Here is a 15,458-nt window from a genome sequence, read left to right on the forward strand (position 1 = left end):
TGTATTCGGATGCAAAGCGTTTGCATGGGTGCCGGATCAGAAACGTAAGAAATTGGACAGCAAAAGTCGCGAAGGTGTGATGATCGGATATGCCCCGAACGGGTACCGTCTGTGGGATCGTGCAGCGAAGAAGGTCTTCATTGCGAGAGATGTGAAATTCGACAAGAAGTGTTTCCCGTTTCATGGACAAGATGACGCCGATAAAAATGTTCCATTGATCATTAACCTACGTTACCAGCAAGAGGGGGAACAGCATGATGGTGATGCTGTGAACATGCTGGAATCCGATTCTAGCGAAGATGAATGTCATGGTTTCGACGACGCAAGCGACAACGAGTTTGAAATGGCACCAACCGGTGTTTCAAATCCTGGCGCGCTCCCTTCGCACCAAAGAAGTGGAGACTGTGAGGAGTCAACCACGAGGCATAGCGAACGGGAGCGAAAGCTCCCAGGTAAGTTTCTGGATTTCTTTACTGGCTTTAGAGCAACATCTGCGGGTAATATTTCCCCTTTGACAGAACCACCGTCTGCGTATGGCGACATTGCAGATCGTGACGATCGTGCAGCCTGGATGGATGCTGTCGAAGCTGAACTGGAGTCGTTGAAGTCCAACGATGTGTGGAGTTAGTGAAGCGTCCGGCGTCGGTGAAACCACTGAGGTCCAAGTGGGTTTTCCGTTTGAAGGAGGACAAGAGTGGAAACACAGTTATGTGCAAGGCTCGGCTTGTCGTCAAGAGGTTTCTACAAAAGCCTGGTATGGACTACCAGGAGACGAACGCTCCTGTGGCCAAGCTCACCACTATCCGTACGGTCCTCGCTGTCGGCGTCCAACGGCGCTGTTACTTCCACCAGATGGATGTAAAAACGGCATTTCTTCATGGCGATTTGCGCGAGGAAATTTTTATGGAGGTTCCTGACGGCGTCAATGCTCCCCCTGGAATGGTTTGCCGTTTGCAGAAGTCGTTGTATGGGCTAAAGCAGTCACCCCGCTGTTGGAACGAAAAGTTCAATGCAGTGCTCTTGAAGCTTGGATTCGTGCGCTCGAAGCACGATTACTGCCTGTACACTTGGTTCAGTGAAGACGGCAACGATGCGATGTATCTTGTGCTGTATGTCGACGATTTGCTAATAGTTGGAACCAATCTGAAGTAAATTCAGTTGTTGAAATCGAAGCTGTCACAAGTCTTCGAGATGACCGATTGTGGCGCGATGAAACATTTTCTTGGAATCAATATTCATTACGATCGGAATGCTGGTTCTATGCAGCTGTCGCAAGTGGCCAACATCGAGCGGATCTTGGTGAAGTTTGGCATGGCAGAGTGTAATCCGTCGAGAACACCTATGGAGAAAGGATTGAGACTTGAAGCGAATGAAGGAAATATTGTTGAAGAGCCTTACCGTGAACTTTTGGAAGCCTCATGTATGTCATGATGTCCACCCGTCCAGATATTTGCTACCAGGTTGGCTATCTGGGTCGTTTTCAGCAGCATCCCGGCCAGCAACACTGGATTGCACTGAAGCGAGTTGTGCGGTACTTGCAAGGCTCGAAGCATTTGACGCTGGAACTGAAGTCCAACGAACGTGCTAAGCCGCTTGTAGGCTTTGCTGATGCCGATTGGGCCCCGGACATTGCCGATCGAAAATCAGTTAGTGGATATTTATTCCAGGTATTCGGCAATACCGTCTCGTGGTCCAGTAAGAAACAGACCACTGTGGCCAAATCATCGAGCGAAGCAGAATATGTAGCGTTGAGCGCTGCGGCAGCTGAAGCTATTTGGCTGGCAGGACTCTTGGGCGACCTTGGAATGAAGACCGTAAAACCCGTTCCGATTTTCGAGGACAACAGAGGATGCATTTGGATGGCCAAAAATCTCGAAAGCAAACGGGCCAAGCACATCGACATAAAACACCACTTTGTGCGAGACCATATTGCTACAGGCGACCTTACAGTGGAACCTATTCCAACTTTGGATCAGCTAGCAGATATTTTCACCAAAGCCTTGGACGCTGGTCGATTCGAAGCCCTGAGGAAGAAACTAGGAGTAGACGATCGAGAGGGGGTGAAAACGAAGTAGGCGGCGACTTTTCAAATCGATCGCCTCTCCACCTCGTCGAGTGAAAAATTTTGAATTCAGTCTGTACCAACCACGTGACGTGAACGGTCACTTTTAAATTCGTTTAAATAAATTATTCCTAAGTCAGTTGTACTCCGTGCCTTTTTCGTGTTCCAGATAACCGAGATCCTTTACTAAGTTTCGTTTGGATTTGTCATCTAATTTTGATGAGATTCACACAGTCACACTGAAACGCTCTGAAGAACAACCTATTTAAAAAAGAAGGGTGAATTTATCATGAGAAGGATAGGATGTAGTAAAGTTTCCTCGCTGCTACCCACACCCTTCACAAATATTTTTTTAGATGTCGGTCTACTAGCATGATAATCTTCCAAAAGATTTTGTGGCAATGGAAGATCCTGATATTATCGCTGCCAGTATTGTTCTATGGAACCCGTTTCAATTTCTCCGCTGTGGCATAGAAACGCTACAATACTTGTACATGTTAAAAAGCGGCCTCTGATTTCCGCTACATTAAAAGCTTTTGTTGGTTTGAGGGGCCATTCAGTTGAATTTCGATAAGATGATCACAAAAATTAGTTGTGTTTGATTCAAAACAATGAAGAAATGATGATGGCACCTGCCTGTTTGAAGGTAAGAAGATAAAAGAAGGGATAACTGAATAGAATTATAGCAGGATCAACTTCAATTAATGCTTTAAGGATAACTTGATTTCAATAAACTTAGCTGTTCCATACGAAAATATTAGTGACTAGCTTAACCAACAAAATCTTGAAAACACAGCCTTTTTAAGAAAGAAAGGCAAACTTCTGGTAAAATGCTTGCAGCTATGACGTGGAAAATCACTGACAACGCACATTGGTCCAGTTTTAAAATATCATGGTAGAAATTGCACATTCCCAATATTTTAAACCATTACAAGTGTTTTGGAACATGATTTAGGGTGAAAGACTCTATTTTGATATCTTCGCGGGGAGTGGCGGGGAGCGATTAGTCGACAATAAGTATTAATTCAATAAGGTTAACGACACTTGGATATAAATTTGCAACCGAAGATGTTGATTCTAAATGAGCATGAGTTATCGACCAGAAAAAAAATATTCTGAGACCAAAATTTGCATGGGTTTTAGTGAAAATTGGTTAGTTGAGTGTTAAAGCAAAAATTTACGTTTTTGGACATGTGCAGCTATTTAACGTCTGAACATGTGAATATACATGTTTATTTTTACTTATCGTACGTATTCTCAACCATCTGATATAGTAGATTAATGTTTGATTTTGCTTTTCAACTAAAAACTAAGTTTGGTTATGGGATTTTTGCTAGCTATTTGAAAATCTGAACCAATGTGCAACGTGACTCTATGGTATAATCTATATCCATATGGAAAAGGAATCTTTGTTTAAAAACATAATTGAAAAATGAACACCATAAAGGAGTCCAAATACCGGTGAGCACGCAGCCGTTCAGCAAGATTATATTGAGGTTTATAGGTTCGAAATGCCTCCGGTGGTGGAGGACATGGATTGCATTGACTTCCCTGGGCACAGGAGCACATGTACAATAATGGTAAATTGACAAGGAATGATCTTAGTAAATAGAAGGCTTATTCTATTAAAAGCCCATTCACAAATGTCATAAGGGTAAATAGGGGTAGGTGGTTGTCTAAATCGATTCTACCCCATTACCCCGAATGCCATTACCCCGAATGACACTTCATGTAAAAGCTGTTTTCACTTGAATGGAGAACATTTGAGGCTTTATATACGAATTAAAAAAAAAAAATTGAAACGATTTTAGCATTTTCGAAACGGTTACAAACAATCTGCTTTACGATCATTATTTGATGTAGTTTGGAATAATGGGTCACTTATCTTTGATAGCCTAGTTATCATAGAACTTGAATATGTTCTCAAATCTGTAACGAATATCATTTTCACTAACTGGGACCAATTTTGTAATAAAAGTCAGAACATTCCAACGTTAAACCCCTAAAGGTATGTGATGCCTTATAAATGTTACGTAATTCGTTCAATTTTGTTTGATTTATACTCCATTATCAAAGTTATACCAAAATAGATAGCCGACATTCGATTATTTGAAAAATGATATATCTATTCAAAATACATCTTTTGGGAATCTATCAATTGCAATCGATAGTTAGGATGCCAGTTCTTATTTTAAAAATATTAACTATAATTCTTTGGAACAGCATGCATAAATATTCAAGTTTTCTTCGAAAAAACTATCAAAGTTACCCCGTTTAACGGTAATGGGATTCGGGGTAATGGCGTAGAATCGTTTAAATCAGTATTACATTTTAACGCGTTCAGTTTACGCTCCAGTTTAAACCTTTGGACCAGGGATCAGGTGGTCAGTGTTTTTTCAGACTGGACCAAGTATTTTTTTCTGACTTCAGGAAAGCGTACTTCAAGCATTCGGAAATATTTGTGGGATTTATAGTAATATTGATATTTCTATATTTGATGAAACATCTGTATCAAAAAGGCATCGGAAAAATCAAAATTGATGGAGTTGTTGACTGATCTACACAAGGCCAAAATATAACCTAATCCGGTCAAAGCCAAGTAGGCTTGAACACTGAGCAGTTTAAAAATTTGAACCCACGTGAGCTGAAAATTGAACGTGAATGAGTTCACAACTTCCTTACAAAAAAGCAGGGTTTGAAACTGTCACTAAACGTGACAAGGATTGAAGACAGGACGTTTCTCCGGGATGCACGCTTTCTTCCAAGGGTGAAATGTTGATAATTGCATCGAAATGAGCAATCAGTTCGATGCTCTAGACAAATTTTCCGAACACCAAATCGAAGCCCAGGCTCTTTGATTCAAGTGAGGAAGCAAAGAGTGCCGCCTATCGTGGTCAGTTGTTCCGAATTTGGGGGATTTAGGCAGGAGATCTTGAACACCATTAGGGGAGTCAAGGTTTCCTTCCAAATCGCAAAGAAAGGAGACTTTCGCGTTTTGCCGCAAACTCTTAAAGATCGCGAACTTCTTCTCAAACATCTTAAAGAGAATTAGCTCACTTTTTACCTATGATGACAAAGCTGAACGTTTGTTTAAAGTTGTTATATGCTCTCAAATGCTTGTTAATGAATTTTTCAAAATATTTTTTACACTTTGTCATGAGAGTTGTGGCACTGAATATATTAGCATTAACAAAAACCATTTTTTCTTAAAATTTAACACATTTATTAACATATCAATTTTTTCAGAGGTGTGCAAGATTTTCATCGACATCTGTTAGTAATTAGCAAACTTATCATGCAAAATGCCACTTTATTGAAACAATATCATCGCATCATCATTTTTGAATGCATTGTATAGCATTTCTGATCAAAAAATTGTTTGTAGGTTCAACCCATTATTTTTGAGACTGTTTTGAAAGTTTGCGACTACTTTTCGATACACTCCTTATGTTCGATGTCCGTGTGACATGGGAACAATTCCAGAAATCTGGATGTAATTTTTAGAACCCTAGTCAGTGCCATCGGTGTCAAAAGTTGTGTCATAGTACAAAACATTGCCGCATGGATACTAAATGTATGATTTGCGGAGGTTCTTCTCATGCTTAGGACGTCTGTCCTGTGAAGCAGATACCAAAATGTTAAAGATAATGACAGTTAGCCATACATTGCCAAAGAAAGTGTGCATCTATTTTTGTCCTTGATTGGATGTTGTCAGATATAGAAACAGGATCAATATGACCCGACCGTCCTGAAAGGGCTAAGGCATGCTTCTCAATTCTATTTTTAGGAACGGTCTATTCCGTACGTTAATTTCATCCTACGCCTGCGACTACTATAATCTTAATTGAATATATCACCGTTTTGTCTCAAATACCGAACATGACTCATATTTCGAACAGTTGCGATTTCAAAGGTATGAATCAATGTTTTCAAACCTTTTAAATGTAGCATATTTGAATCACAGGAAAAAAATGATCGTCCTATGAAAAAATTTGAATGGCTTCGTTGAAAAATCGCTATAAAAATTCAAATGTTTGGAATATGAGCCAAGCTTGGAACTTGAGACAAAACGGTACAACTCCGCAAATTCAGCTAATTAATTACCATAGATTAGCGACTGTATTTCGCTAGCGGAGAGAATGACGTGCCTCCAACGAACTCACCGCCACCAATACCGAAACCCGTTCTTCAACGATTCGGACATCGCGCGAAAAGCTGATAAGTTAAAAACAAGCTTATCAAATATTCCGCGTGTTGTCTTGCGCTCAGTATTCACCACCAGCAGCGTGGTGTTCATATGTTCGCGTATGGCTCGCAATTACACGCGCAGACGCCAACCGAGCGTCGCGCGGTCAAGCCGGTTATTTGCGCTCAGCTGTTTGTTCGTCAACATTTGCGCATTGTCATTTTTTTTGGGATTATTTTTGCTAAACTTGAAACAAGAAGATTGCGATTCCATGGTCTGGAGTGCATTGTCCTGTTTAACGCATTGTCAGCTGGACAAAAATGGTGTAAGTATCAGGGTTTCGTGATTTTGTGTGATATCAATCAATTATCAATTCGACGTCTTTTCAGCTGTAATCGTAATGTATTCGCTATGTTGGTTTGCGTAACAGCTGTAGCGATAGCTTGGTTCTATGTGATCAATCAGAAGCAAGATGTGGAGCGTGTGCGGCGTGAAGGAGCGGTGGCTTCCAATGCCTACGAATGCGCCTCGGTAGGTGCGGATATTCTACGCCAGGGAGGTTCTGTAGCGGATGTTGCTGTGGCCATGATGTTTTGTGAGGAAGTAGCTTGCCCGGAGAGTGCCGGGATTGGAGGTGGCTTCCTACTTACATACTACCACCGTGATTCGGGCAAAGTTGAAGTATTCGATGCTCGGGAGATTGCTGCGAAGGCCGCCTCGCAAGACATGTTCGTTGATCACAAGAATGGGACGGCACATGGTGGCTTGGCCATTGCGACTCCTGGAGCATTGAAAGGTTATTGGGTGTTACATCAACGGTATGGGAAGCTGCCTTGGAGACGTCTGGTGGAACCTTCGATTGAGCTTTGCTACAGTGGGCATATGGTTGACCCTTACATGGCACAGGCATTGCAGGACAGGCGGGATAAGGTTCTAAACACTCCATCACTTCGAGAGATATTTGTCGACCCACAAACAGGGGATGTTTGGAAACAAGGAGACCGATTCAGGAGGCCCCTGTTTGCCGAGACGCTCAAGGTTGTGGCCGACGAAGGTGCCGATGCTCTGTATTCAGCCAAAGGTTCTCTTCTTCCCAAGGTCATGTCCGATTTGAAGAATTTTGGAAGTATCGTTACGGAGAATGACTTCTATGACTACGAGTAGCTCGAATTCGTTCGTTTTCGTGATAAATGTTTAATAATGTCTCTCTTTGTAGACCTCGATGGCTATCACCGGTTTCAACCGAAATGCGTGACGGGAAAACAGTGTACAGTGCTGCCCTTCCCGGTGGTGGAACAATATTAATTCATATGCTGAAGGTTCTAGATGGTTTCAAAAACCTTAATCCAGACGACCCAATAACTTGGCAACGTGTGGTGGAGACTTTTAAGCACGCATATGGTGTCCGTACCAGACTAGGGGATCCTCCATTCGTCGTCGGAATTGAGGATCTCATCCAGAATCTCACCAGCTCGGACTACGCTGATTTTATAAGGGATAAAATCAGCGATGATAAAACCTACCTAAACTATGATTTCTACGGTGCAGATTTCACTACGCCTGATGATCGCGGAACGGCGCACGTGTCAATTTTGGGACCAAACGGAGACGCGATAGGTGTGACCAGTACCGTTAACGATTTGTAAGTTTGTATGCCTATTATCGAACCTGATTCTAAAACCCTTAATAATTCATCAGCTTTGGCGCCCACTTGCGATCGCCTCGAACGGGGATTATCTTCAACGGAGAGATGGACGACTTTTCGACACCCGGAGTTGTAAACATCTTCGGCGTTCCGGCATCACCGGCGAACTACATTGCGCCCGGGAAGCGACCTCTATCATCAATGTCGCCAACGATCGTTGTGGATCAGAATGGGGACGTTCGTCTGATAGCGGGTGGTGCTGGTGGAACAAGAATCACCACTGCCACTCTTCAGGTGGTGCTGAGGAAGATCATATTCGGGCAGAGTCTAGCGGAGGCAATGGATGGTCCTCGAGTGCACCATCAGCTAGCACCGATGGAGGTAGAGTACGAAGGATCTGTAGACGCTCGGATCATCGATGGACTGATAGCACGAGGACACAAGTTGAGGAAAGTGAAACGAGTTGCTACGATGACGGCCGTGGCGAGAGAGGACGACGGTCGGGTTACGGCAGCGTTCGATCCAAGAAGGCCGGGAAGTGTTGAGATTGTAGAATTTTGAACAATAAATCAAAAATGAAATGAAACATGAAATCAAAATCAAATGGTATAAGCGCATTAATTTAGCCTATTTGAATAACAAGTAATATCACTTAGTTTTTATGGACTTGCGGAAGTGATGACAACTGAAGTCTACTGAACTACCAGCTAGTATAACTAAACGAATATAATGCCATGATTGTACATTGTTAGAACAAATTCAATTCAAATCGTTTATTCATGTCTTCTCAAGTCTGTGGAATTCATGGTGTTGATTTACATATGAAGCCATGTTGATCATTGAGCTTTTATTCGATGCTGAACAGGCTGTAGTTGGTGAACTTGCCCTTCATTCTGGTTACCACCGAATAACTTGCCTCAGTTGCTTCCCAAACACTATAAAGTCAACTCCAAGTTCTGATCTAACGCAACCGCTGAAGTAAATGTGAAACTTGACTGAAATGTTGGCGATAGGATCCATTGCTCGTCCTCCAGTTTTGAGTTAGTGCAGCTCTTCGATAGCTTAGGGTTCATTCTAAGTTCCCACGTTTCCAGATTCAAACAGTGAAAAAAGACATCTCAATTCCGGGTACGGATCCTCCAAACGATTGGATCTAAATGCTCTCTGTTGCCGTAAAATCAATCCGTTGCTCTTCTTTTGCCTTTCTTGGTTGATGAAAAGACTTCAAAAAGCCATATAGCTAGGGTTGCGCTACCTACATAGTGCTAAAGAAGCTGCCTGCTCGGTGCTGGCATGATACAGCAATGTTCGTTCGTCCTTTACATGATAATCGCGGTCATAGCTATCATAACCATCCAGCTCTGTCAGGACTTTGGACCAGTAGCTCTGTTTCTCAATAGTTTCGGACATTATACTTTGAGCCTCGATGCTCTTGTAGTGTACATCTTACCCAAAATAAAAGGTCCGACTGTTGGAAAGAAATGTTTTGGAGTCAAAGTCCGCTAAGGGGAATGAAATGCTATGGATTCAAAGATTATTGTTACAAAGTCTCCAGAGGGACGGACGGCAATGATCCATCTACCAGAGCTGCGGCAGCACACACGAGCTGGGAAAAGCTTTATTTTATTTAGCAATGAGAGAATGTGCATGTTGAGGCTCAAAGGCCGGTTCTTCAATTTCAGCATAATAAACGTGCACAACCCTCACTCCGGAAGCACTGATGATGATGAAGACGCTTTTAACGTGCAGCTCGAACGCGAGTACGACAGCTGCCCAAACCACGACGTCAAAATCATCATAGGAGATATAAATTCTGATTGATGGATTGAAGTGCCTTCTCCGACATTATCGACGTCAAGACCTATCGTGGCGCTAACATCGACTCTGACCACTACCTGGTGATGGTTAAACTGCGCCCAAAACTCTCCGTCGTTAACAACTTACAGTACCGACGGCTACCCCGGTACGACCTAGAGCGGCTCAAGCAAACGGATGTCGCAGCGGCATACGGGCAGCACCTCGAGGCTGCATTACCGGAAGAGGGTGAGTTGGATGAAGTCAACAGTGAAGGTAGCCATCAACGATGCAGCTGAGAGCAACGTCGGGTACGTGGTACGGAGTCGACGGAACTATTGGTTCGACGAGGAATGTAGGCACATTCTAGTGGAGAAGAACGCAGCGCGGGTGGTCATGCTGCAGCAACGTGGAGCGTTATAGACGTAAACGGCAGCAGCAGACCCACCTCTTTCGGGAGAAAAAACGCCGTCTGGAGGAGAAGGAGTGTGAGGAGGTGGAACAGCTGTGCCGGTCTCAAGAAACACGCAAGTTCTATCAGAAGCTCAACGCATCCCGCAACGGTTTCGTGCCGCGAGCCGAGATGTGCAGGGATAAGGATGGGAGCATTTTGACAGACGAGCGTGAGGTGATCGAAAGGTGGAAGCAGCACTTTGACGGACATCTGAATGGCGCTGAGAGCACAGGAAATGAAGGATGGGGCAACGGAGGAAATGCCTTCGTCGGTACTGCGGAGGATGGAAACCAATCAGCCCCCACTTTGAGGGATGCCATTCGCCAGCTCAAGAACAATAAATAAGCTGCTGGTAAGGATAGTATTGGAGCTGAACTCATAAAGATGGACCTGGAGAGGCTGGCCATTTGTTTGCAACGGCTGATAGGCATTATCTGGGAAACAGAACACCTACCGCAGGAGTGGTAGGAAGGGGTGATATGCCCCATCTACAAGAGAGGTGACAGGTTAGATTTCGAGAACTTTCGAGAACCATTCTAAATGCGGCCTACAAAGTATTATCCCAGATCATCTTCCGTCGTCTGTCACCTATAGTAAACGAGTTCGTGGGAAGTTATTAAGCCGGCTTTGTTGACGGCCGATCGACAACGGACCAGATCTTTACTGTACGGCAAATCCTCAAACAAGGCCGTGAATACCAGGTCCCAACGCATCACCTTTTCATCGATTTCAAGGCGGCATACGACAGTATCGACCGCGTAGAGCTATGGAAAATCATGGACGAGAACAGCTTTCCCGGGAAGCTCACGAGACTGATAAGAGCGACGATGGAAGGTGTGCAAAATTGTGTGATGTTGGATCCCGCCGAGGACTACGACAAGGTGATGGACTTTCGTGCCTGTTGTTCAATATTGCGCTAGATGGTGTTATGCAGAGAGCCGGACTCAACAGTCGGGGTACGATTTTTACGAGATCCAGTCAAATTGTTTGCTTCGCGGATGATATGGATATTAACGGCCGAACATTTGAAAAGGTGGCAGACCTGTACACCCGCCTGAAACGGGAGGCAGCAAAGGTTGGACTGGTGGTGAATGCGACCAAGACAAAGTACATGCTAGCTGGGGGGCCGAGCGCGACAGGGCTTGCCTAGGTAGCAGTGTTACGATAGACGGGGATACGTTCGAAGTGGTCGACGAGTTCATCTACCTTGGATCCTTGCTGGCGGCTGACAATAACGTTAGCCGTGAAATTCGGAGGTGCATCATCAGTGGAAGTCGGGCCTACTATGGCCTCCAGAAGAAGCTGCGGTCAAAAAAGATTCACTCCCGCACCAAATGTATCATGTACAAAACTCTCATAAGGCCGGTAGTCCTATACGAGCATGAAACGTACGATGCTCGAGGAGGACTTGCAAGCACTTGGAGTTTTCGAACGTCGGGTGCATAGGACGATCTTTGGCGGTGTGCAGGAAAACGGTGTGTGGCGGCGAAGGATGAACCACGAGCTCGCCCAACTCTACGGCGAACCCAGTATCCAGGTGGCCAAAGCTGGAAGGATACGATGGGCAGGGCATGTTGCAAGAATGCCGGGCAGCAACCCTGCAAAGATGGTGTTCGCTTCGGATCCGGTTGGTACAAGAAGACGTGGAGCGCAGAGAGCTAGTTGGGCGGATAAAGTGCACATCGATTTGGCGAGCGAGGGGCAGAACCGAGGATGGAGAAATGCGGCCACAAATCGAGTGTTGTGCCGTGAAATTGTTGGTCAGAATTATTTGTTTAACTAATTAAATGAAAATGAATGAACGTGAACGGATGATAGACTTCATTGTTGATTTAACTACTTTTACTATCTTTAGTCATGTACCGCCAGGATGAACAACCAGCACGTGTTGCTATCTTTGAACGTCTCCGACAACTCTTGGTTCATTGCCGTTGCATAATTCTGTTAGATAATCAAAATGCAAACAAAATCGTTCTGTGATTAAATGTAGATTTTAGTCGGCACCGCATCTTGCGATGAATCGTCACAAGGCTAATTTCTATAGAAAGCGATGCTGTCCCTGAGGAATAACCGTAGACGAGCAACTAAACTCGTAGAGAGTACCATCCAACATGCTTCCGGTAGAGGCGCCATACTGGGCAGGGTAGGATATGCTTGTTGCACTATTTACTAACACTTCTTCGCAACCTTCCGTACCACCATGCTATAAGTAGAAATGTAATACCGTTGATGAATCTTATAGACCAATGACCATTGTTTAGTATAAAACTATATCGACTTCAGGAGAATATTGCGACGCCCCAGACGGAAACGTGCCTAGGTCCCAAGCTGCTGGTACTAGACAACGGTTACTTACAGGTTAAGCACCAAAGGCCTCTTTTGTCTCCCGGGTCCCAGGACAGAGCTTCCACTTGGACGAACGTTCCAAATCTCAGTTCTGGAAGACGGAGTGCCACAAGGTTCTATGTTGTCAGTGACTTTGTTCCTCGTTACAATGCAGGCCATCTTCCAGGTATTACCAAAAGATGTCGATGTTCTCTTATACGCCGACGACATCCTCTTTAATGTGCTTGACAAAAAAAAATTGAATTTACACCGAAAATTACAAGCCGTCGTAATGACAGTAGATAACCGAGCGAAGAGTGTCGGGTTCACCCTATCTTCGGTAAAATCACACATCTTTTACCTCAGTCCAAACACGCGTTGAGAGCCTGCAAGCCACATGACCATCGACCGGATCTGCGTACTGAAGATCAACTGTCTAATGCACCCCACAAACGCTCAGACGGTTTGACCAACATTGACTCCGCCCCCCATGTTGATGCTCATGTTGGTGCTATGTTTGACCGTGTGTGATGCTGCTTGACGAACCAATTTGACAGTTTGTGAAACCAATTTGACGGTTGACGAATCGGTCGACCAAAATCAAACGAGTTTGATTTTGCTCAAACCACCGGTGGGCGAAGCCAAATGTTCGACGAACCGATTGTACCGTCTGTAGGGATGTTGCACGAACACCGACGACATCATGTCAAATTGAAGCTTCGACGTCCCATGAACTTCCGATGCAGATGGGTGGAAAGTCAAAATGCGTGAATTTACGCAGCGTCGGTGCCATAGTGATGTATCAAATGCACGCGCTTCAATCAAATGCATTATTCTTCAACCAATTTCTCCAGAAATATCTTAAGAGAATCCATAAGCAATTTCAACTAAGATTCAAAAAATCCATCCATGGATTGTACCTGGATTTGTACTACAGGGATTCCATCAGGAATTTTACCAGGAATTTCGCCAGATAATCCTCTTATAATATCTTTAGGAATTCTTTCAAAACTCCTTCATGATTCCACCAGGTGTTCTTCAAGAAATTTAATCAACATTTTGTCCAGTGATTTAACAAGAAATTCCTGTAAGAATTATTTTATAAATTCCTTCCGAAAGTTCACATAGAATTCCTCATGAGATTCTATCAGGAGTTCCTACAGGGATTCCTCTGAGAATCAGGAGTTCTTCTGCCTGCCTAAGCCTGCTTCTCAGCTTAGAGTTCAATGGGCATTTCCACAGTTTTTAACTGAGAGCTTTCTTTGCCAAAGTTGCCATTTTCGTATTTATATATCATGTGGCAGGTACGATGATGCTCTATGCCCAGGGAAGTCAAGGAAATTTCCATTACGAAAATATCCTGGACCGACCAGAAACTTAAACCAGAAACCATCATCAAGGTTTTGCTTTGTAGCCGCGGACTCTGATCACTCGGCTAAGGAACGCCTCTAGAATCAGGAGTTATTCTAGGGAATTGAACACGATTTCATCCAGGCATTCCATCAGGAGAACTTTTAAAGATGCAATCATAAATTTCACGAAGGTTTCATTCAGCAGTTCCTTCAGGGTTTTTATCAGGACTAGCTCTAGGGATTCCATCGGAAGTTCCTCTCCGGCTTCCATCGGAAGTTCCTATAGGAATTCCATCAAGAATTCTTCTGGGGGTTTCATCAGATGTTCGTCTAGGGATTCCATCAGGAATTCTTCAGGGATTCCATCTTGAATTCCTCCAGAGATTCGATCAGGAGTTCTTTCAGGGATTGCACCTGGAACTCAACTAGGGATTTCATCAGAATTTTCTCCAGGAAATTTATCAGGAGATATTTCTGACCTTCCACCTGGAATTCCTCCATGGACTCTGTCCGTCGTTGCTCTAGGGATTCCATCAGGAGTTCTTCTCGGGATTTCAACAGAAATTCCTCCAATGATTCCATCCAGAGTTCCTTCAAGAATATCTTTACAAATTCTTCCAAGAATTCCTTCATGAGTTCCCCCAGGGATTTCATCAGGAGCTCCTGTAGGGATTATATCGGGAGTACCTTTAGGGCTTCTGGAGATTTCATCAGGTGTTCCTCTAGGGATTCCATCAAGAGTTCCTTCTGAAATTTCACCCGGAATTCTTCAAGAGATTAAATCAGATGTTCCTCGAGGAATCCCATCAATGTTTCTTGTAGAAATATTATTAGGAGTGCCTCTAGCGATTCTAACAGGAATTCTATCCGGAAACTTATCAGGAATTCTTCCAGGGATTTTATCAGGAGCTTTTTAGAAGTTCCTTCAAGAATATATATAGATAGCAGTTCTTCCAAGGATTCCATCAGGAGTTCCTATAGGGATACTATCTGGAATACCTTTAGGGCTTCTTCTTGGGATTGTATCAGGAGTTCCTCCAGAGTTCTATCAGAGATTCCACTTGAATTGCCTCCAAAGATTCAATCAGAATTTCCTCCAGAAATCATATCAGGAATTCCTTGAGGAATTTCATCAAGACTCCTTCTGAGGATATCATAAAGAATTCTTCTAGGGATTCTTACAGGAGTTCCATCAGAAATTCCTTCAGGGATTCCATCAGGAGTTCCTTCAGCGATAGCAACTGTAACTTCTCCAGGGATTCTATCAGGAATACCTCTAGCAATTCCATTAGAAGTTTCTCCAGCGATTTCATCAACAGTTCCTTCAGAGATTCCACCTGGAATTCCTTCCAGAGATTCTATCAGGGGTTTCTCTAAATATTCCATCACTAGTTATTCTATGAATTTCATCAGAAATTCCTCCATTGATTCCATCAGGAGCTCCTTCAACAATATATTTAGAATTTCCTCCCAGCATTTCATCAGCAGTTCCTCCAGGGATGCCATAAAGAGTTTCTTTTGAGATTTCACCCGAAATTCTTCAAGAGATTTTATCAGGTGTTCCTCTATAGATACTATCATGAGTTCCTTCAGGAAACTTATCAGGAATTCCACCAGAAATTTCATGAGGAGTTCATCTA

At 43.6% G+C, this 15,458-nt stretch overlaps 2 protein-coding genes across 4 annotated transcripts in view; both read left to right on the forward strand.

Annotated features, from left to right (window-relative positions):
- Window positions 1-15,458, forward strand: part of LOC5564407 (lachesin) — a 489,285-nt gene that overhangs the window by 340,060 nt on the left and 133,767 nt on the right. The gene's annotated exons all lie outside the window — the stretch shown is intronic.
- On the forward strand, window positions 6,350-8,492 carry LOC5575418 (gamma-glutamyltranspeptidase 1). Its single transcript, XM_021844206.1, has 4 exons — window positions 6,350-6,573; window positions 6,638-7,408; window positions 7,465-7,890; window positions 7,947-8,492. The coding sequence occupies exons 1-4, from the start codon at window positions 6,569-6,571 to the stop codon at window positions 8,452-8,454; spliced, it is 1,710 nt and encodes a 569-aa protein (XP_021699898.1). The 5' UTR covers window positions 6,350-6,568; the 3' UTR covers window positions 8,455-8,492.

This window comes from Aedes aegypti, chromosome 1, assembly GCF_002204515.2.
Source record: "Aedes aegypti strain LVP_AGWG chromosome 1, AaegL5.0 Primary Assembly, whole genome shotgun sequence".
Classification (NCBI taxonomy): domain Eukaryota; kingdom Metazoa; phylum Arthropoda; class Insecta; order Diptera; family Culicidae; genus Aedes; species Aedes aegypti.